Source organism: Acipenser ruthenus, chromosome 7 (genome assembly GCF_902713425.1).
Source record: "Acipenser ruthenus chromosome 7, fAciRut3.2 maternal haplotype, whole genome shotgun sequence".
NCBI classification, from domain to species: domain Eukaryota; kingdom Metazoa; phylum Chordata; class Actinopteri; order Acipenseriformes; family Acipenseridae; genus Acipenser; species Acipenser ruthenus.
The window spans coordinates 6,472,790-6,494,253 of NC_081195.1; the positions used below are offsets into that span (position 1 = coordinate 6,472,790).

Genomic DNA, 21,464 nt, shown 5'->3' on the forward strand with positions numbered 1-21,464 from the left:
CAAGACATTCTCTCCCTATTAAGTAATATACATACAAGCATTAATAGTCTCACAGAGAGAGGTACCGTGGGATAAATGTGCTTACCGTACTATACCTACTTAATGTGTTGGAAATCGGTTTATATTTAATCTGGTGCAGTGCATTCCCCACCAATGGAATTAGGGTTCATCTCCGTTTTAGATTTCTATTTACAATGTATCAAAAGAATCTCCAAAGCAACCACGGATTAAAAATAAAATAATAATAATTTCTGAAATCCATATATGTCACCCTTTTCACTAACCCTTTGTTAAACGGTTGAACTTCACTCCAATACATTGTATTCACTTTGAAATGTCTCTGCGAAACAGTGGGGCTGGGATATGAGTTCAGTGTTTCCTCCGAGGTGGAGTCTGCTGCAGAGACCATTAGGACTGCTCAATAGGGTTGAGCCCTGTGCCTCAAAGCCATGGAAACTTATCGGAAGTGAAAGGGATGCTGAAAAGGTGAAATGGTCTTTGCACACAAAGTTACTGTGTAGTCCCTGAGCTTGTCATTATATGGGCGATCCACATGCTTGAACCGGCTTCCTCACAATCGCAAAGCTGTATGAAAATCACATTGTTCTGGATGGATATATATGTATATATATATGAAATGTTTTATTAAACAGAAAGTCAAGAATTATATATATATATATATATATATATATATATATATATATATATATATATATATATATATATATAATTAACATCATCTAGCTTTTCCCAATTCGCAAACTATTGGCCGCCACTATAGTTTATTATTTTAAGATGAAGGAGTCTGCGTCACCTAGCCGGACCGAAGCAATTTAGCCACTACATATATTAGTAGCATTTGGGAGGCTAGTGACCCCGTCACAAAGGAGAATCGTCCATCAGCTGACAACTCCGGAACAAACAACACGTGGCTCCAAATACTATCAAATTCTGTATGAACTGATTAATAGTTTCAATTACCAGAAAAAGTCTACTTCCTTGATTTTTTCCTACTCTAGAGTAGACCGTGCCAAGTGCAGCAGGGCAGAAGCCAAGCTGAATGGCAGGAAAAGTTATCGTCGTCTTTGTTGGAAACGGCGAGCTGTAACTTGCAGAGGTGGACTGAGTCCGGTCTGACATTTGTTATAAATCTTGAGGAGGGAGCGCCTAGTTTCAGGTGAGTTTCGCAGAAATGCTTGAAGTAGATGTAGCGCCCCCCACCCCCCGCCGCAGCTGAGAAATGGTTTGGCTGTGTGCGGATATTGTTACAATGTGTAAAGTAAAGGGTCTGTCCTGCTGTTGGTACAGTTTATTACAGTCAGTCAGTGAGAGGAGCTGGAGTGGTTGTGGAATGTGATGTGCACGAAGGTTGTTGATTTCTTCGCAGTTCTTTTGTTTGCATGTGCCGAAGATGACATTATGAACTCAGGCTGACTGAAGACAGATATTTGCTATTGGTGCTTGCAACATCCCAATCCTTTGATCGAGAGAATATAAAAAAATATTCTTGCTCCCGTGGGTATTCCATTATTCTTTTTGTGTGTGTATGTGTGTGTGTGTGTGTTAACTTAATATATTTAACGATACAGTCATGTAACGTCAAATGTGATGCAGGCAAGTTTCTGTATATAAATGTATTTAATTAAAAGTTGCATTGATGGAGGTGGTTTGTTCTTTGCAAGTTTTTACCGTTTTTATATATTTTTTTCATCAGCACCTTGGTAGAACAGACTCTGTTTGTGTGGAGACACACCAGGCAGTAATGCTTTAATAACACGAGTTTAAGACGGCTGTTGTGCGTTTAGTTATTTGCAAACTGTGTATTTCACGGTACTACTATATTGCGAAGTATCTGGGATTTCAATTCTTCTTCGCACGACTTGCGTCCTTGAATGTACGGCTGTGAAGTCGCATTTTTGACAAGTTACAGAGGTGGGCAATGGAGAGTGCCACGGGGGTAAGCCACGGTGTTTATTTACCAAGTACTACACTGTCATCCAAGCTACTTAGAGTTAGTTTGCTTCTTAAGGATCTGATAAAATGACACGCAATAAATGACATGATGTCTGCAGTCACAGATGCCTCATAACGAACTGAGCCTACCGTTATGTTTAAAACGTGCTTTGTTGCATTGGTATTGTAATATGTTTGACGAATGCAATGCACCAGTTCAAGTTTATATTTCTGTTGACACCTTATTTTGCTACAAGAATTAAAATGTATCCAAAATAGTGGACTACGACCGTTCTGCGCATTTGTCTGCCAAGAAAGTAATATGTTTTGATCTTTCGACTGTAGTAGCTCGTGATCACCGCGTCTGTATAGATTAGGCATGGTGTGGGTCCTGATTTAAAATTATAATTTTGCTTTGTTACAGGAACTGCATTATTTGTGTTGTTACGGAAAAAAGCTCAAAGGCCATTGAATATAGAGTATGCACCAGGTATAGGTCAGTATAAGGAAGCATACGGGTTTGTAGCTTCTGCTGCATGGAGTAGAATTTGTTCAAGTTGACTGGGAGACTGGGGAGCAATTAATGACAAGGAATGTAAAGGAATAGGATCTCCAGCAAGCCTGAAATACCAGCATGCGTCCGCTTAGCTCTTGTCCTCTGCGCTACCTGCTCAGATTTCTAGACCTCTGAAGTACATTCTAGCTAGATCCTTGAACAAACTACCTGTATGTTAAGAAAAAGCTCCATTCTGGCTTTTCACTTAAAATTGTTGCAACAAACTGTATGATTGTATTATGGATGAACAACAAATATTATATTTGGCATTCTAGAGTCTCTCAAACTGCATATTTCTTTATTATTATTATTATTATTATTATTATTATTATTATTATTATTATTATTATTATTATTATTAGTGTTGGGTACCCTTACTATTAGACCCTGAACACACCTTGATCAGTGGTAATCTTATTTTACACACATACTTTTCAAAGCTTCACTTTGCATAACATAAACTCAGTATTTAAATACTGCTTTCCTTCTTTCCAGTGGGGCTCAGATAGCTGGTTCCTTTCTATTTTGAACTCACATGGAATTCTTTTGTCAGGCTTAATGCTCAGTTAAAGTGGAAAAGCTCACTTGGTCATACAGTATGTGAGAACTTGTTGCTAATCTACAGAAATGCAGTGGTAAAAACAGAAGATTTAGCTCCATGTAATATTAGATGCTGTTGAGCAGAATGCCCAATGGGGATGCATTGAGAAAACAAAAAAAGAAAACACTGAGGTGCCTTGTGGGTGACACATGTTTGTATTGCACAACACTCCTTGTTCCTTTCAGCTGACAGCAGTCAGGTCTAGTTTTTTTTGTTGTTAGTAAAACACTGACCAAGTTTGCATTTATTTTACTTTATTTGTTTAAAGATACTCTTACATCTGTAGAACAAACTTGGATGTGGTGTAATGAATGTACCTGGTGCTTGTTTCGTTGTTCCCATGCTGGTCACAGTATTTATACAGGTTGTGTTTGTTTGTGGAGCACTGGGAACATACTTGTGTCTTGAAGGACTGACAAATACACTTGAGCTGAATCCAGTGTTTTTTTTTTCATTAGCTACCTGAATGAAATGATCAGGCTTCAGCTAAATCTGCAGTGAACTTACTAAATGTATTGCAGGCTTATAGGCTAGTATAAATACCAGTGTCAATCCCTGGCACGTGTTCTAGCCCATGTTGACATGCATTTATTTCAGTGATCTGTTCCACTAACTGTGTCTGCAGGGCACTGTTGCCTGATTGTAGAAATGGGTTTAAAGGCCAAGGTGGCAGAAACTTTATAAACTCCTCTCTTGAAATCTTAAAATACATGGCAAACACCATAACAGATATTCTTTTAAACAGAATACTGATACTATGCAGAAGTAATGCTAGATAAGCCATTCATACCAATGCGGTTTATATTAGTATTCTGGCAAATGGAGCACCGAATGGGAAATAATTAATCTAGCTTCCTTCCTTTCACAACCTTCTCCAAGGCTCCAGTGTACAGCAGGCCACTGCTAATTGACCCACCTAACCACCAAGTTTGCAGGACTGGGGTTGGGAGATGACCAGTAGCAGAAATCTGCTTAGCAATTCCTGAAAGAACCCATTGACATATTTGGCTGTGGGGCAGTTTTGAAACTACATGTGAGCTAGTGTTTTAATTAAATTTCAGAACTGCTAAGGAATTCCCCTGTATGAGTGGCATGGCCACTCTTTTTAGTTGTGGTGTTAGCGAATGGAAACATGGAGTATTGTTATTTACGCCAATGCGGCAGCTACAAATCTCTCTCGATCAGGATGTAATCTGTAGGTAGCTGTAGCTTTGTTTCTGCGAGTCTGTGCCATTTGGTGTCAGCTTAGAGGTAGCTAAAGCCGATAACAAGCTGATAATAAAGCAAACAATAAAATAGTTATAAAAAACTCCCTACCTGTTGGCTATGTCTGTCGTAATTGAACGAGTACAGTAAGTATTTAAGATTTTGTTAGCTATTGACCACCTGGTGATATAATTTGGGTGGTCAGCTTGCTCATCTGCTTGAAGGGCAACTGCACCAGCATACAATGAAATGGACACACAGACTGCTTATCCAGTGTCGTTCAACATCTAAATCCATCCCAAATCATAGCTGCAAAGTACATGAAACAGGGACATAGTACATAAAAAGGGAATTGAAGTGGAGGAAACCGTTTGGAAATGTGGCTCTACAGCACTGACAGAAAAGAAGGCCACTCTTGAAGCATGTCGAGTTTTACATTTTTGTTTTTTAAATTAAAGTATTGTATTGTTAAAACTCAGGACGGAACTCACCGGATAGAACTTTTCTGTGCTTTGAAAAACTGGCTGCCTGATTTTCCTGTGTCTGCTTGTTGTGTTGTGAGTCACTTGAACTTCCAGAATCGTATTTGTGGGTTGTATGAAGACATCTCTGGAGCCGTTTTTATTGTATGGGTTTGTTTCCATGACTGGTTTATGTTGTTACTAATAAATTATTAAAAATGTACAAGAATAAAAATGGACGTTGACACAATCGTATTTGTACGCGCAACGCAATCCCCCTGTGGGGTGGGGAGCATTGTCGTCAGGACAAAGCATAAACACAGGGTACTGATGCATGTTCAGAATTGCACCAGCCTAACCCTTCAGGTACTTGAGCCACAGTGAGAGGGAGACTACCTGAGTCCACAGGCTAGGCATTGTGCAGTATTGCATGCAAGTTCCAAACATCTATTCATCATCAGGAAGCTGTTTACCTTTCAGTGTTTGCTGCTGTTCTATTTCTGCATTCTGGCAATCATTTGACATTTCTGGAGGTTCACTTACAGTAAGTATATTTCTTCTATAATTGTTCATGTAATATTTGTAAACAGCTGTTGTCAGTGAAGGGGGGGGGGGGGGGGGGTGTGAATGCATTTGAATTTCCTTATGAGTTGTTTCCTGTGTACATTAGTGCCAGTATGGTAGCATGGAACTGCTATAGATTACCAGTGCTTATGGATTAACAGCACTCCTACATGTACACTATATGAATATCCGTACAAGATTTTACTGTGGGGTTCCTCTCACACACATGTCTAATTGGAAGTGGCTCTACGCCGTGAATGACAGAGATCTCCAAACTCATTCCACTTGATTCATGACCGATTTAAATCTCATTCCAGTCTTTCTCTTTGTGTTTTTGTTTTTTCCTAAATGGGCCAAAAAAAAAAAATCTTAGAAGTAATAGGTAGAAATGACTATTTCCCCTCGAGCTAGTCACATACATAGACATTTTTTTTTCTCTTTATTTATCTCACTCCTTCGGTTCCCACAGTGAGTCACAGTTTGTAGCTGTGTCTTGAAGGGAAGTGGTTGTGTAAGGTTTTGCTTTTGGACAATAATAGTTTGCATCTTGTATACGAAAGGTTATAACCCTTCTGAAACTGTGGCTACTCACAGTTTTTTTGTTGTTCTTTTGCATTTTATGATTGAGCTGTTGCATGCAAGCTTGCAAAATAATACAGGGTTGGGTTATCTTGTACGACTGCTAATAACATACATGAGATGACATTAGCACATACTCACCCTAGATATGCTTAGCTTGTATGCATTTTTAAAGCCACTGTACTCTGCCAATCGTTTTTAGTGTGTTTAAGCTCCTGATTGGGATGATGCCAACTTTGCTCTTTGACACAAGGAACAGAGAAGAGAGAGGTTGTTAAGCTCTTATAAATGTTGTTGTTGCACCCTTTCTCGAGCCATGTGATTTGAACAGTCCCATCACCAATATCAACACCAAGTTTGTACTACTAATTGAACTCAGACCATACTTGTGTATATATATATATATATATATATATATATATACTGATGCACAATGAAAACGCAACTGTAAGTTTTACATCACTAGCTCATTTGGCACATACTGTACATAATGTTATTTACATTTTAAATAGTGAGCAGATAGGTTTGTTGATTGTTTGAGTAGTATTGTACCTTGGGACAACAAAATACTGAGCTCAGGTCATGTGATTTCAGAAAACACCAGGTGCTCAGTGTTTGGTATTTGAGTTGAGTTAAAATTGCCAAAATGAGTTGATCTGTATAAATAGCCATTTGAAAAGACATGATTTTAATTAATGCAAGAACAGCGATAAATACGACCATGCCCCGCTTGAGTAATGAAGATCGCCTGGTTGCTATTGGCATGATTGAAGGCAGCCTTTCTGTGAGAGAAGTTGCCTGGAGAATGAGATGTTCTGCTTCAACAATCAGCAGACTAGTCCAGAGAAACCAGGAAACCGGCTCTGTGAGGGGCAGGCCACGTCCTGGAAGGCAGAGGGTCACCACACTGGCCCAGGACCGTCACATCCGACTGATCCATCTGCATAATCATTTTCAGACTGCAGTGGTCATGAGAAATTCCAGGAAGAAATAACCCGCGCATCAGCAGAATGACCGTAGCTCGTTGTCTGCATGAAAATGATTTGCATGCTCGGAGGCCGTTCAGGGGTAACATGTTGACAGCTGAAAGATGAAATCGCCGTCTTCTGTGGGCCAGAGAACATCTGAGGTGGTGACAGAGAGAGTGGTGGATTGTTTTATTCACCGATGAATGTTGTTTTGCCCTTGACAGACTTGACGGAAGACAACATGCATGGAGACGTCGTGGTGAGCGTTAAGCTGACTGTTGCGTTGTTCAAGCCAACCGGTGGAGCGGTGGAAGTGTGATGATGTGGGGAGGAATCTCCTTTAACATAAGCATGCCTTTGGTGCAGATTGGTCGACCTTACTGCTGAGCAATACATTGATGAAATCCTTGAAGCAACAGTTTTTCCGTTCCTGCAAGCCAAATCCGGAAGTGTCGATTTTCCAGGAGGACAATGCAAGACCACACAGTGCTAGGATTACAATTGCATGATTTCAAGAAAACAATGTCGAGGTCTTGCCATGGCCAGCTTTTTCTCCTGACCTGAGTCCAGTAGACAGAGGAGACAACCGCGACCAACCAACCTTCGCCAGCTGGCAGCATCCACAGCAGCCTATCCAGAGGCTGATCAGGTCTATGCGTCAGCGCTGCCAGGATTGTGTTAATGCTCAGGGAGGTCATACCCAATACTTTGTAATGTTTTCATTTAAACAGTGTGTCACGTTTCATACTGAAAACATATACTGATTCTTTGATCTGTATTTTTGTTCATGTTTTCTGTGAACAAAAATACAACTCAACCAGAGCTGTTGCCCGACCATCTCAGATTTTGCTAGAAAAATTCACCTGGGGACTATGTGGTACTTTAGCCTCACCAAAGTGGCCATAAGCAATACTCGAATGCATGACGAATGCAACTTCAAAAATCCAAAATCTGTGGATACCAAAATGTTTTGCTTGATTCTTGTAGATCTCATCAACATCTATTGTGTGATGTTTTGAGCCCCCCACTTGAGTTATTTCGGCCTAAACTTGGTAGAAATACCAAAAATTCAAATTTCAGAGGGGGTTAATGACCAGTGGGGGGACTTGAAACCAAAAGTGTTTCACAAAATTTGGAAGAGTGGTCCCTAAGGTTCTTACAGCAATACTAACATTTTAGGAGCCACATCCCCTACAGGGTAAAGGGTTGGGCTGAAGTTCGAATCAAACTTGTCACTTCCCTCATGTCTGGCAACTTGCCTAAAGTGAGTTAGGTGCTCCTGGTATATCTTTATCGAAAGCCCTGTTCATTTCAAGTCGAGCGAGGTGCTACACATGATGGTAGCGTCCAAGTTGAGCCCTGGGTGATTTTTCTGGTCAAGGTCACTTTTTCATTTTTGGTTGACCTTTGCCAGGTCACAGCTCAAAGGGGAAAAAAAAAAAAAATGATTAGCATTTCTGAACTCAGCAGGCCCGAAAACCCCCAGGTGATTTTTTCTAGCAAAATCTGAGATGGTCGGGCAACAAAATGCCCCTTTTCTGGTTGAGTTGGCGTGGAATGACCCATATTTAATAGCCTTGAGCTAGCATAAGGCACAGATGCCAATCACTAATGTTTCAAGATACTTTAAATTACTGAAATCTTTACATAGAAACGCAAGGGCAGCAGAATACAGTGTTTTGAGAGTTTGTATTTCCATATTGCATAGTTATGTGTATAATTGGACCTGAAAAACTGCTGCCTAGATTTCATCCAAAGAAAATAATGTTCCAAAAGGCATGAAATTGCTTCCTGGTTTCTATGTATTTCAATTCCCCCCAGAGAGCTGCAAGCGTTTCAAGTGGTAGATATTTTCTAATGACAACACCATAAATAATCATTACTCCATTGTCATGCCAGGAGAGATTGAACTGATAGACGTGGTGTAGCCTGAGACTGAAACTTTGAATCCCCCCAGGACTCTCAGGGGTGCCTCTGTCAGAACTGAGGAAGCATGTGTGTGCTGCAGAGGGGATTACTGTGGTGGTGGAGAAGCAAGTACAGGGATGGAAATAACTCCTTGTGCAAAGCAGTTTCACCCATTCCAGGTTTTACTGCGAGCTTGATTAGTCACAGTGTATTGGTAACAAGCTCAGGTGTGTCTTATTAAACTCGTAGTAAAAGCAAGAATGGATCAAACTGCTATGCAATGGGAGTCTTATTTCCATCCCTGGATTATCTTCTGCTTCTGTGGCAACTGTGAGAACAGATGCATTCTCAAGTCAGTATGTTTACTTTACTGTAGCTTGAATTTTTCTGTCAAGTTTTGACTGAGTAGCAGGATGGATGGTCCTTTCCAAGTCAAAGCTTAGATAAAGATTGCTTTTCATTATTGTATTCAAAACTCCATTTAAAACGGACACCAAAACAAAATGCATACAAAGCAAAGCAAAACAAGCAAATTAGCTTGAGTGTTTAAGTAAGGTTAAAAATGCAAATACAACGAAAAACAGATATGGCTTAAAAAGCAACAATACTTCGAATATCATTGTCAATCCGATATAAAATCCTGAAATGAAAAGGAGTTGTGTGTGGAAACTAGCAAACGGCGTGTCGCCTTTCACGAGCAGTGATCGTCACAAACACATCTGGAAACAATAGATACATAGAAATTGTGATAGCTACCCCTATGCCAGGGGAAATTGTAAGTGTGTATCGTATCACAGATTTGATATCCATGCATGCATTCTACATGCAGCACTGCATTCGGACTGTTGAAATAGAGCTGTGACTGAGTGTTGCTGTAGGTTTGGTTTGCATTCTGCTTGGCTGCTTCTGTCCGTGATGTCTCTTCAGACACTCTGAATTGAGAAGCTTTAATTTCAAGATTTTTATAAATGAAGATCATTTAATCAATCCATCATTCTACAGTGCGGTGTGGTGTTCTCTAAACACTGGTTGCTGCACGGTACATGCTGGCTTTGAGGTGTGAATGGCTTTAGTATTACCTTGTTTTGATTGTAGAAAAATCTGTCGCCAAGAAACGTGTACATTTATAGCAAGTAGAGTATTGGAAAAACAGTATTTATGTAACAGGGTCTGGTGTGCTTTGACTGCTGTGGAGGAACTGAGCTGCTTTTAAAAGATATGGGTTTCCAACAAAACAGTACTGTGTGAACCGAAGCTGTCCCATCAGGATTAGCTTTAATATGGATTCTGGATTGTGTCACTGAAGTGTGTTTATCCATGTGGTATCGAAGTACTGGGACAGGCAATTACAATACCTTCTAGCGTTCTTTCTTTTGAATGTTTCTGTTGGCATTAAAGATTAATGGAAGTTCAGATTTTTCTTTGTTCTCCTTGTGGTGCATAGGGGATACTTCCAGTATTTTTTTTTTCAGCTTGCAAGTTTTCAGTTCATTGCCATGTAATTCTATAGTACATATTTATACTTACACTGCTGGATAATGCAATGTCAGGATTGCTGCAAGTGGCAACACATGCTTTCCAGCACAAGATCAAAGGTGGCATGCCAGCTGCAGTATTGTCAAGTATGCAGTCATAAAATATGGACCGCCTGGGATACATAATGCCAGGGAAATTCTAGATGACCCTACTGAGCAGTTCATTACCTCTACTGATTTGTACTGATCTCTAGTTAACCAGTTCTTTAATCCTTTCTCCTTCACAGTCTGCCAGGATGATGTGGTCTATACTGGCTGTTGCAAGTTAAGGTGATAGATAAAATAAGTTACAGATTTTGAATACTTGCTGTGTTCCTTTCCGTGCGCTGGGTAATCAAGGATAAAAAAGGGTGTTATTGCTTTGTAGCCTAGTGACAGCATACACGGAAGTCTTTTTTTATATAGAAATTTTAAAAAATCACATTTTTTGGCAAAAAATAGAAAGATTCTGACTTTGCTAACTTGCCAGGATTTGAATCTGCGAAGGGCCATCACTGTAGTGCACTGTGCTTTCACTCCATGCTGTCTTGTTTGTTCTTGAATTATGATGACCTTCATTTTTCCATCACAGACATCTAGGTTGTCTTGACCCCTCCCAGCATACGGGAATAAGTCAGTGACTGGAGAAATTGTATTACTTAACCCATGACCAATGAACAATTGGCCAAATTAGCATAGGGAATTAAAACTAGCCTTAGGAGCCCCATCCTATATTGTTGATCCAAAGTGATAAATGACAGTAATGTGAATCATATGCATGTGGTTGGCTTTCTCTGCCGAAGATTAAACACAAGCTATCTCTATTCTCCCAGTGAGGTTTAACTTGGCTCCTGTCCCTAGCGTATGGCCAGTGGGGTCTTGTGATCCCTTGCTGATGTCAGCTCTTTGTTTCCCACGGTGTTTCATCCTCCACACAACAGCGCTTTGTTCTGCAGACACCACCAGGGCTAATGTCAGGTTAGCAAGCTCCTTCTCTCTCTCTCTCTTTCTGTACATTGAATTAATTGGATATCTTTTTCAGAGGTTGGCAAACTTTTATGAGGCATGGTCTGGAAAAAAAGATTTGGCTCTTTAATCACTCACCATGATAGCATCTCCATGTGGCTTCCATCAACTGTTTTAGAGCTGTCTTGGGTGAGCTGCTAATAGAAGAAGGTGTTAACCAGGAGGTCACTGATATTCATAACCTGCTTGGGGAGTCCCTGGATCTGCTTTGACTACCAGCGCTATGTTACTGTGTGGACGTGTGCTAAGTCAGGGCTGTTCTCCAGTTTCTGGATATTAAAGATTCAGGTGGCCCGATTTTTGGTCTGTTAGCACCAAAGTCTGCCTCCATTTTTCAGCAAGGAAGATTTAAATCTATGGCAGCAAGAAACAACTGGAATGTTTGTAGAAGCAGTTCAATTTAGTTGTTTTCTTATCAGTTTCATTTAATTGTTTATCTTCTCAAAAGTTGAAAACAGAATGAAAACTGAGCCCAGCACTGACCCAAGAGAAACAATAAAAATTGCGATTCCACAGTTACATTTGTGATATCCTATTACCAGGTGACACGGCACGTTAGATGAAAAGACAGGTGCCTTGAGCGGGTCTTCATGATTAACTTTATAATAATAGCTTTTATTAGTAGAACTTGTTCAATAGATCTGACTGCCTTGTGACCTACCATGTGGAAGGCGCTCTTTGTATTGTATTGTCATTGGCTTATTAACCTTCATACTGTGTGTGTGTGTGTGTGTGCTGTTTCTCTTTGAAGATAGTAGGTATAGACTAAACACACACAAAAAAAATAAATAATAATTTTTAATGTGTACACTGGAAATGCTGTAAGTTACTTTACATCTCTGTTTGAAGCATGTAATGCTACTTACGCACTAAGATCATATGACTTTTAAAATCCCTAAATCGAGATCTAATATGGGCCAACATGCTGTTGTATATCAAGCATCTCATGATTTTATTATGTTATTTCTCTTGCTAGGACCCCCTTGGAAATGAGATGTATATCTCAAGGGTTCTCGTCTGGTTAAATAAAATGGATAAACAAATAGGATACTAGAACCCCAATGCAGTAGGAGTTAAAGAATGCTGCTTGTGATTTTGCACGATGTACGAGACACTAAAGGTCATTAAGAAAAGAGACTGGATCATTTTCCTACCCGTAGTTTTGTTGCTCTTCTTGCCTGTAGTTTATGATGTGGAAAAAATTAAAGCTTTTTCTGTCCGTTTTGTTTGCACAGTGATTTGGAGGAGGTTTGGAAAGCATCCCAGTAGAGTCTCCCCGTGTTCAGCCAATGGAAAGCAACCTCGCTGAACTTTTCAACTGCGGACGCTTTGAAACGGGATGCAACGGCCGGTAAAAATGGCTCCTGTTGACTTTTGCCTGCACTGGAGTCGATTGGGACAAACAAGTGTGTTACAATGGTGATCATCCTTACCAAGAAACTGGAAAAGAAGAAGGGTGCTGATGATGTAACACACAGAGCCTCAAACTCTGAACTGGTAAGAGATGGAATATTACAGTAATCGCAAAAACACTGTTTTGTTTAGTGTCTTAACTCCTTTTAGTTTAGATATATTTGACTTCTCAATGCAGGGCAAAGCCAGATCCAAAGAATCATTCCAAGATTTTGTTCCTTAACTACATACATATATAATTGTATTGTTTTGTTGCCCTTTGAGCAGGAGTGTAGTATTACAGTATGTGTGCCCTGGAAAGCAATGCCTATTGAAATTCTGTGGACTGTACACACTCATGTAGGCCCTCATTTACAACTACAATTATTATTAATTTCGTAGCCGACACCCTTATCCAGGGCGACTTACAATTGTTACAAGATATCACATTATTTTTTACATACAATTACCCATTTATACAGTTGGGTTTTTACTGGAGCAATCTAGGTAAAGTATCTTGCTCAAGGGTACAGCAGCAGTGTCCCCCACCCAGGATTGAACCCACGACCCTCCGGTCAAGAGTCTAGAGCCCTAACCACTACTCCACACTGCTGCCCATGTTGACTTTCTTTAGGATGTACACAAACAACATATTAGATACAGTAAGAGCTGTTCGCATTAATATACAGGCAGTTTACTCATTTGCTGGAAGCAGCCAACTAAGGGAGTCCCCAGTCAAAATGATTTTTTGTCTTTGTGTTCCTGACTCAAGCCGAGGAATATGTTTCTTGGTTTTAAAGTCTAATGCACACAGTCATGCATATTGTTATTAATGTCTGTGCCATGGTGTGGTTTCTGCTATAAATATCAAATATAAAATAAATACAGTTTGTATCTCTGGGGTTTCCAATTGCCACAGAAATGGCACTGTTCATTGAACCGAGTTTACATCAGATAGAGTTCCTATTAAACCAGTGTACTCCCCACACACAGAGCTGGGTGTTTCAACTCACTCAGCCCCTTTCCAGCAATGCCAAGTTATTTTACATTATGAATTTGCAGTTGCTTAAAAAGTCCAAGTCGCTGATTGATCAACCTGTTAACAGTCAGTCATATGAACTGCCATCCCTATCCAGTTTGTAAAACAACTGCAGGTGAAAGTCAAAGCTTAGTAAATTAATGCAGAAAGAGGGCTTAGTTAGATTGCTGTTTAACTGGAAGTGATCATTTTAGATGACTCCGCTACTACGGCCACTAGCATTTTCTGTATTGCGCAGGCCAAGGTACAATTAGGCTGCACCTAAAAAGAAACTTATTTCTACATTTAGACAAACATGTCTGCCTATATTATGATGAATAACCTACTCAAAGTAATCTCACTCATTTTACAGTCTGTAAGTGTTAAAAATAATAAAATATCGAACTCCAGTTATAAGGGGGATGAACTCAAGTCTGAGTGCACTCTTACAACACTCTGATGCTGTTTTTGTACCATACCATACATATTAGGTTACACACATACACATACGCATAAATGCACCCACTCTGAACAACCGTACAATCTGGACACAACAGCCAAGTTGAAGTAAAGCAGATGGTCCCACTGCGCAGTGATACTAACATTTGAAACCCACTAAATGCAAAAAAAAAAAAAAATCAGACCACCCCCCCCCGCCCTTCACTCCCCCCGCAAACAAAAAAGTATGTTAACCGTGAACCTCCCTAAACAACTATTAAATGCACAGCAACACGAGGACATCCAACACCAACTACTGGGAATAAGTATCCAGTTTTATACATTCAATACATTCTGTTTAAACTTTGTATGTGCTGTGTTTCTACTTGTGAAACGTCCATCTTCATTGCAGCCTGCCCTGGGGACTGAGCAGACAGCAGGTGCTGGAGAACACACTGGATGTTCTTTACAGCATTCTGAACGCCCCCTACCATTCAGCCCTGGGCCTCTCCCATGCAAGACTGTCAATTGTGCAGGATTGCTGTGGACTAACGTTTACTGGGGCTCAAATTGAGAGCACATAACTAATTTAACTTGAGATACAAGCCTAATTCGAACACAGGCCGGTGTAATGCTAATGGATCACCCCACTCCACCACCTAGTCCACTTCTTTTTAAAATTACCGGAACTTGTGTTCTCGAAACTTTACATTTGACCGTGCTTATGTAACAGACAGGGGCTTTCTGTAAACTGGTTACCTCAGGTGCTCACTCAGGAAGTGGTCAGACTTGCTACCACGAGTTGTGATTAGCACCTCTATCATACCTCATAGAAGTCTACAATAGGAAAAAAACTGTGTTCTTTAAGGTTCTAACAGGACATTCAACCTGTTAAGTTTCACAAACAAAAACAAAAAAAACACACCATTATTTTTGGATGACATCAGTGACAAAACAAGTGCATCTCTCTCATGAAAAGCTGGCATTGTTTTTCCTTTAAAAAAAATTTGATACAGCATATGAAACACTTTTATGTCTTTGCTTATTGACATTGTCCAAGAGGGTAGATACTCTGGTTTGATCAACTTGTCTGTTTATTTGCAGCATAATCCAAAGAAGATGAGTAAAGGGACGACTCTCTTCTCCTGCGGAATTATGGGTAAGTGGTTTTCGAAATAAAATGCACATGGCCTTGATCTAAGCGGCAAATAAGCTCTTAAAAAGAATTACCGATAATTGTGCTTTTGTCATGTCCCTCAACAGCTGGGTATTCAGATGTCAGGAGTCAACCAGAGCCATATTGTACTGTGCTACAGCAGCCAGCATTGACAGGGTTTTGATCTCCGATCTCTCTGTGTGCAAACACAACACAACAGACCTTCCTATACAATGCATTTGTGCACAATAGCATGACTTAATAGGTAGTGCATTTTCCCTCTTACATCAACATATTTATACAGATAACCTTCAAACACAGTATGTACTGCATGCCTTTATTCCATTGGCCAATGCAAAAACAACTTGATTCGAAAGTGCAGTAAATTGGTACATGACTGCAGGTTTTTAATTGCTGCATTGTAACTGTAGTTTAGATTTAAATGCAGATTCATTTCACTAATTTGGAGTTACAGCACAGTTTCACTCTGCACCTTCTAGTAGTATTATATAGGGTAACAGATGGCTGTCTCCAGAGACGTTAACAACCACAAGACTGAATGACAATGCAAGCTGCCTTTTCTAGTTCATGATATCATTTGTACTATTTGTTTATTCATGGATAGAGTGAAGAATGTACCAGTGTTGCATTGAGTTGTTGGAGGTGGTGCAATAGATCTTACAATATGGCAGGTGAGAGAGTGAGTGACATAATGTACTGTAAGCGTTTTTTAACAGATATTTTATAAAGTTTGAAATAATTCACATTAAAAGACAATTCTGCAAGACAGTTAAAGTGGGTATGATAGTAACAATAATAATAACGATAATATTAAATAAAAAAAGAAAAGAAATAACAAACAACTAAGTAACCTTGGAAACCTGGGTTGTACTGGAGGTATTTTGTATTGCATTGTTGTTACAGTCTGTATATTTATGCAAGTGACACCCACAGAATTTACATGGTAAGGATTGTATCTCTAGCTTTTACCCACAAGTAAAAACAACACGATAAACTTGTTGTTTAATTGCTTGTATTTAAGAGCTTGAAAAACGCAGTGACTTGCTCATGTTTGTGAATTAGGCACACTAGTATTGTAGCTATTATTTGAGGTACATTGATGGTCCAGAGAGCTGCTCATTGTTTTTGTGATTAAATTGAATGGTATTGGCAAAAGGTTTTGAAAGTCTAAAGGTAATGGTGATCGACTGTTGTAGGCTTCGGTCTGTTGTAGGTGGGGCTGATAAATCTATTTACTCAAAACAGCTCGGATTCATTTAGCTTTGCATGGGCAAACAAGAAGTTTGATACAAGACTGTGTGTCAAATCTTTGACGGTTCAACCTGCCGTGTAAAGATATTAGTCATGCTAATCCTTTTAGATTGAAACTATAACCTGTCAAAAACCAGCTGCTGTAAAATCCAGCGCAGTTAATTGCGATGCTGAATAATGAGAATAGAAATATCTGTTTTGTACAAAGAAAAACACCCGCATTGTAAACCCAGATGCAACAATAGGCTTTCTAAGGATGATGTAAGAGTAGAGTGTAAGCAAATATAGTAGTTCCTGTATGACTGAGCTGTAGCATTTAGTAATTGAAAGGAACAGATTAAGAATCCGGAGGTGGGGGATCAAGGCAATTTCCCTCTGCTCAATGCCATATTCCAGGAATGACCGCTATCCCGTTGACTGGCGACTCAAAGTGCTGGTAGGGCTTGGGAATCATGGATAACATGGTTTGTCTTGTATCCAGCAGAAGCCCAGACCCACCTGTACTGTTCACTTGGTTTTCAAGAATGCCCTGAAACTTGTACTCTTTTACAAGCCACTGTTATTAGTTTTAGTACTTTTAGTATAATTCTCACCCCTTTTCCAAGTATTGGACCTAGTACTATTTTGTAATGGGCAGAAGCTTCAAACATTATTGTAACCTTTTCTAGTTCCTTCATGGCATTAATACAAATTCCCAAACAACAAAGTAATCTTGATTATATCACCTGCATGCAAACCATGAGATATATACGTCAAGTATTGACGTGCATGTATATCAGCCAGTGTTGAAAATGTGATTGAATTAGTTTTACACCACAACAACACTGTTTTAACTGGTGATGATGCTCTGGGAAACTGACAAATGTGTTTATGATAGGTAATATATTATTTCCTGTAAAATATTAATGTAAATATCAATTCATTAAAAATTCCTCCCTTATGGGCTCCCGAGTGGCACATCCAGTAAAGACGCTCCGCGTGGAGTGCAAGATGCGCCCTATAGCCTGGAGATCTCAGGTTCGAATCCAGGCTATGTCATTGCCGACCGTGAACAGGGGTTCCTAGGGGGCGCCGCACAATTGGCTGAGCGCTGCCCGGGTAGGGAAGGATTAGGTCGGCAGGGCAATCCACGGTTCACTGCGCACCAGCGACCCCTGTGGCTAATAGGGCGCCTGTGGGTCTTCAGTTGAGACATTCAGATCGGTGTTGTCCTCCGCCACTATAGGTCTGGTGGCTTCGCTGTGGATCTGCATTGCGAAAAATGACGGATGGCAGGAACACGTTTTGGAGGACGCATGTTTCAGCCTCCATTTCCTGAGTCGCCGGGGGGTTACAGTGGTGAACCGGGATAAAAATAATAATTGGGCATTCCAAATTGGGGAGAAAACCGGGGCAAAAACCATTGGCGACGACTAAATTGAAAAAAAAAAATTATTATTATTATTATTCTTTTTATTCAAATGTACAGCGTCATTCCAAGCCTTATTGATATGAATCGATATAACAAATGTTCACTCAATACATTCGTAGCTTCTATGTGGCTATGACTGACTTTGACCAGTTTTGCTTCTCTAACAGAATGCGACAGTTGGGCAGAGCTCAGTCGGAAGTGTCCCTTCCGGAAGGAGACGGCTGGTGCGAGCCTCGAGTCTCTGTGGGATGCCCTGCCGGAGCCCTGCCAGGAGAGCCCAGCCAGGGCACTGGAGTCTGGTACAGCCAACGCCGTCACCAGCCTCATCCGGGACCTGAGCCTGAGCGACACCAAGAGCAGCCCAGCCGCCGCCCCGCCCAGCAAGCGCCAGTGCCGCTCCCTGTCCTTCTCTGATGAGATGAGCCCCTGCCGCTCGGCGTGGCGGCCTGTGGGTTCTCGGGTCTGGACCCCTGTGGAGAAGCGGCGCTGCCACAGTGGTGGGAGCGTGCAGCGTAGCTCCAACGGCTTCACTGGCAGCACCATGCAGCGTAGCTCCAGTTTCAGCCTGCCTGCCCGCTCCAACACCTTCCCCGGCACCGTCTTCTCTCTCGGCTATGACCAGCCCTGTTTTGGACAGCGCTTTGTCTGCCAGCCCTGGCCAGGCTTCCAGGCCTTGCCTTCCAGCACCGGTAGCGGCCCAGTCAGAGACTCCACCGAGCTGCACAGGTCCCTCTCGCTCTCCCACGAGCAGATCTCTGCCTTGGAGTACCAGGCCCCATCGGCCCGGAGCAGCCCAGACTCTACTCCCGAACTGGGGAGACGCACGGGGCCTGGGGGGCTGTCCAGGAGCCGCTCTCAGCCTTGCGTCCTCAATGACAAGAAGATCGGGATGAAGCGGAGGAGGCCCGAGGAGGCCCAGGAGCAGAGGCCGTCCCTCGACCTAGCCAAAATGACGCAAGTAAGTGTGCACAAACAAAGAGGTTTGAATATGGTGCAGGCATAGTAGGTGACATTTTTAAAAACGTTTTACCATGTTTTTAAATTTGATTTTGTTGCTTGAACTTTCTTGAAAGTGATGCCTATAACAAATTTTGCCAGAACAGTTGCCTTATCGTTTTAAGAACACTGGCTCAAGTCAGACACTCTTCCTCCCAGAACTCCACTGTCTCTAGTCAGTCCTGGGCTGTTTACATTGTGCTGAACAGAGCGATTTGAGATCTGGACTGCTGTCTGATTAGGTTGAGACTTGACCCAGATTTCAACAATGCTGCTGTGCTACCTAACCTCTCAAGGAATGGGCTGTATCTAATTATGCATAGGAGCCATCATGCCACATGGAATCTGCCTTGCAGCTTTCAACAGCTAAATAGAAAATGTTAAAATATGCCAGGGAACCTCCTGGAAGAAACAGACCCGCTGAGACATTATTAGTCAGTTGACTCTGAGCTTCAAACACAGATCACAGGATTATTCTTAAAAGGGATACAGGGTCCTTTATTATGTATGCATGTGTTATTTTTATATAACGAGATTATTATTGAGGAAACAGATGGCTAGCTTTATCACACAGTCCGAAAATAGGCAGGGGTGGGCCTATTGTATAATACTGATTTAATTTAGGACAGCTCAGCTTTTCTCTACTGACCCACTGGGGCAATTCTTAGCCAACTCCAGTAGTGTTCTGAAGCTCCATGGGGATTCATCGCGCTGTGTGCCAGGCTACAGGGCTGTACTGTAATGGGGGCCTGGCTTTCCTCTGCTCTCCACCTCGCAGATGACGTGACCTCTGCAAACCACTTTGAGTGAGATCCAGAAGTTCATGGCTGTGGAAAAACAAATAAAAAACAAAGTTTTAGACAGAGGCTGTTAACTTTAAGAGACTGCAACAATGTAGGTGTAATGGCTTAGCTGGGGCTCAAAGCCACAGTATCCTGGCTCCCAACTCGTCCTCTTGTCTTATTGTCTTATTACCATTAGTGGTGACTGCGTTTTTTGTTCTGTGGCAACAGCAATTTGTTATGGTCACTTGCTTCTGGTGCAGGATTTTGTTACACACTGAAATGATTGTAATAACATTGTTAAACTGTTAATTGTAGTAGACCATTTCTATTACCTTTTCCATTAAACAACCCTAAGCATAATAGATTTGCAAAGGGATGACATGTAATCGTCTAAAAAAAGGAGCTGAAATCCAGAGACGGGTTCTGACTTACGCAGCCAGGCAAACTTACACAAACATTCACACACTTCCCCCTTGTATAGTAAACATTGGCCTCTGCCAGGTCAAGGGTCAAATCTCCCAGACGTCAAGGTCAGAAGGAACAGGAGAATGTTTAGCCCGTAGTGATAAGAGTTCTGCCTGTAAAAGGATACACCAGCAGGAGGATACAGGAGTGCTTTTACTGGATGTTTGGTCAGTTAGGAGCAGCATGTGTGTGAGATTGCATAGCCATACACAAACTCAGTGTAGTGCCGTAAACAAGAGGGGACGGCACGGGTTAAGCTGTGCAAATATTTTCAGAGGGAGCTGGTTCACCCCTGGTTAAGCACTTGCATAGCAGCTGACACTGTTTTTGTTTCAGTAACATGCAACACCTTGGTTACCCATGCCATAGAAAAGCACTGCTGCCTTAGCGAGTTCTTTTATCATTTATCATGTCTACATTCAAGTCTTTTGCAAGAGGCATTGATTGAGCAAAGTACAGACATATATATATATATATATATATATATATATATATATATATATATATATATATATATATATATATATAAAAATTAGGGCTGCTCCGATGAACAGATTAATCAGACCGATTAATCAACTAAAGAGTTGATCGCAGATTATTTTATTTTTGCTTTTTATTTTTGCAGAATTTTTTATTTTTGTATATAAAATAAAATCAACCAATAGAAGATCTACATTTTCTCTGTGACAGGCCAATCATAAGTGAGTGGAGGTGGGACATAAACAGTTGAAAGTCTTTAATAGGTTTAACCAATGGGAGAGTCAAAGATCTGCCCCTTCTTATGCAGGTGTCCAATCATGAGTGAACAGAGGCAGGACATAATTAGGGGTTTAACCAATGGAAAAGTCAAAGATATGCCATGGTTTTACAACTGACACAAGAAAGTAAGGGATATACTCGCCACTTCCAAAATTCAAATTAAAAAAGGTATCTGTGGCTTACCAGTAGCTGCCAATTAAAAAAAGTATACTGCTGGAACTGTATTTTGTTCAGTACGGAAAAGGCGTAATGGAATAGCACTGGCTACAGCAATCTAAGATTGGCTACTTATTTTGTGCATTATGTATTGTAACATGTTGCTATTGATGGGATCTCCATGTGTATGAGATGATAAAACTCAGTGGGCTTTCAAAATAAATCAATCCTAATCCAACACAGCTGTTAACAGATAGGTAGAGTACGCCTGGCAAACATC

The 21,464-nt window shown here is 40.8% G+C and overlaps 1 protein-coding gene across 3 annotated transcripts in view; it reads left to right on the forward strand.

Moving 5' to 3' along the window:
- Positions 1-1,278: 1,278 nt before the first annotated feature.
- LOC117414856 (protein FAM53B-like) overlaps positions 1,279-21,464 on the forward strand; it is a 43,879-nt gene continuing 23,693 nt past the window's right edge. For 2 of the 3 annotated variants that reach the window (XM_034024681.3, XM_059026224.1), the window contains exons 1-4: positions 1,279-1,515; positions 12,572-12,833; positions 15,289-15,343; positions 18,191-18,981. In XM_034024681.3, coding sequence (XP_033880572.3) covers positions 12,753-12,833; positions 15,289-15,343; positions 18,191-18,981 — 927 coding nt within the window. In that variant the 5' untranslated portion in view covers positions 1,279-1,515; positions 12,572-12,752. Of the gene's footprint in view, positions 1,516-12,571; positions 12,834-15,288; positions 15,344-15,965; positions 16,033-18,190; positions 18,982-21,464 lie in introns of those variants that run through there. The other variant, XM_034024684.3, reaches the window with a different exon arrangement.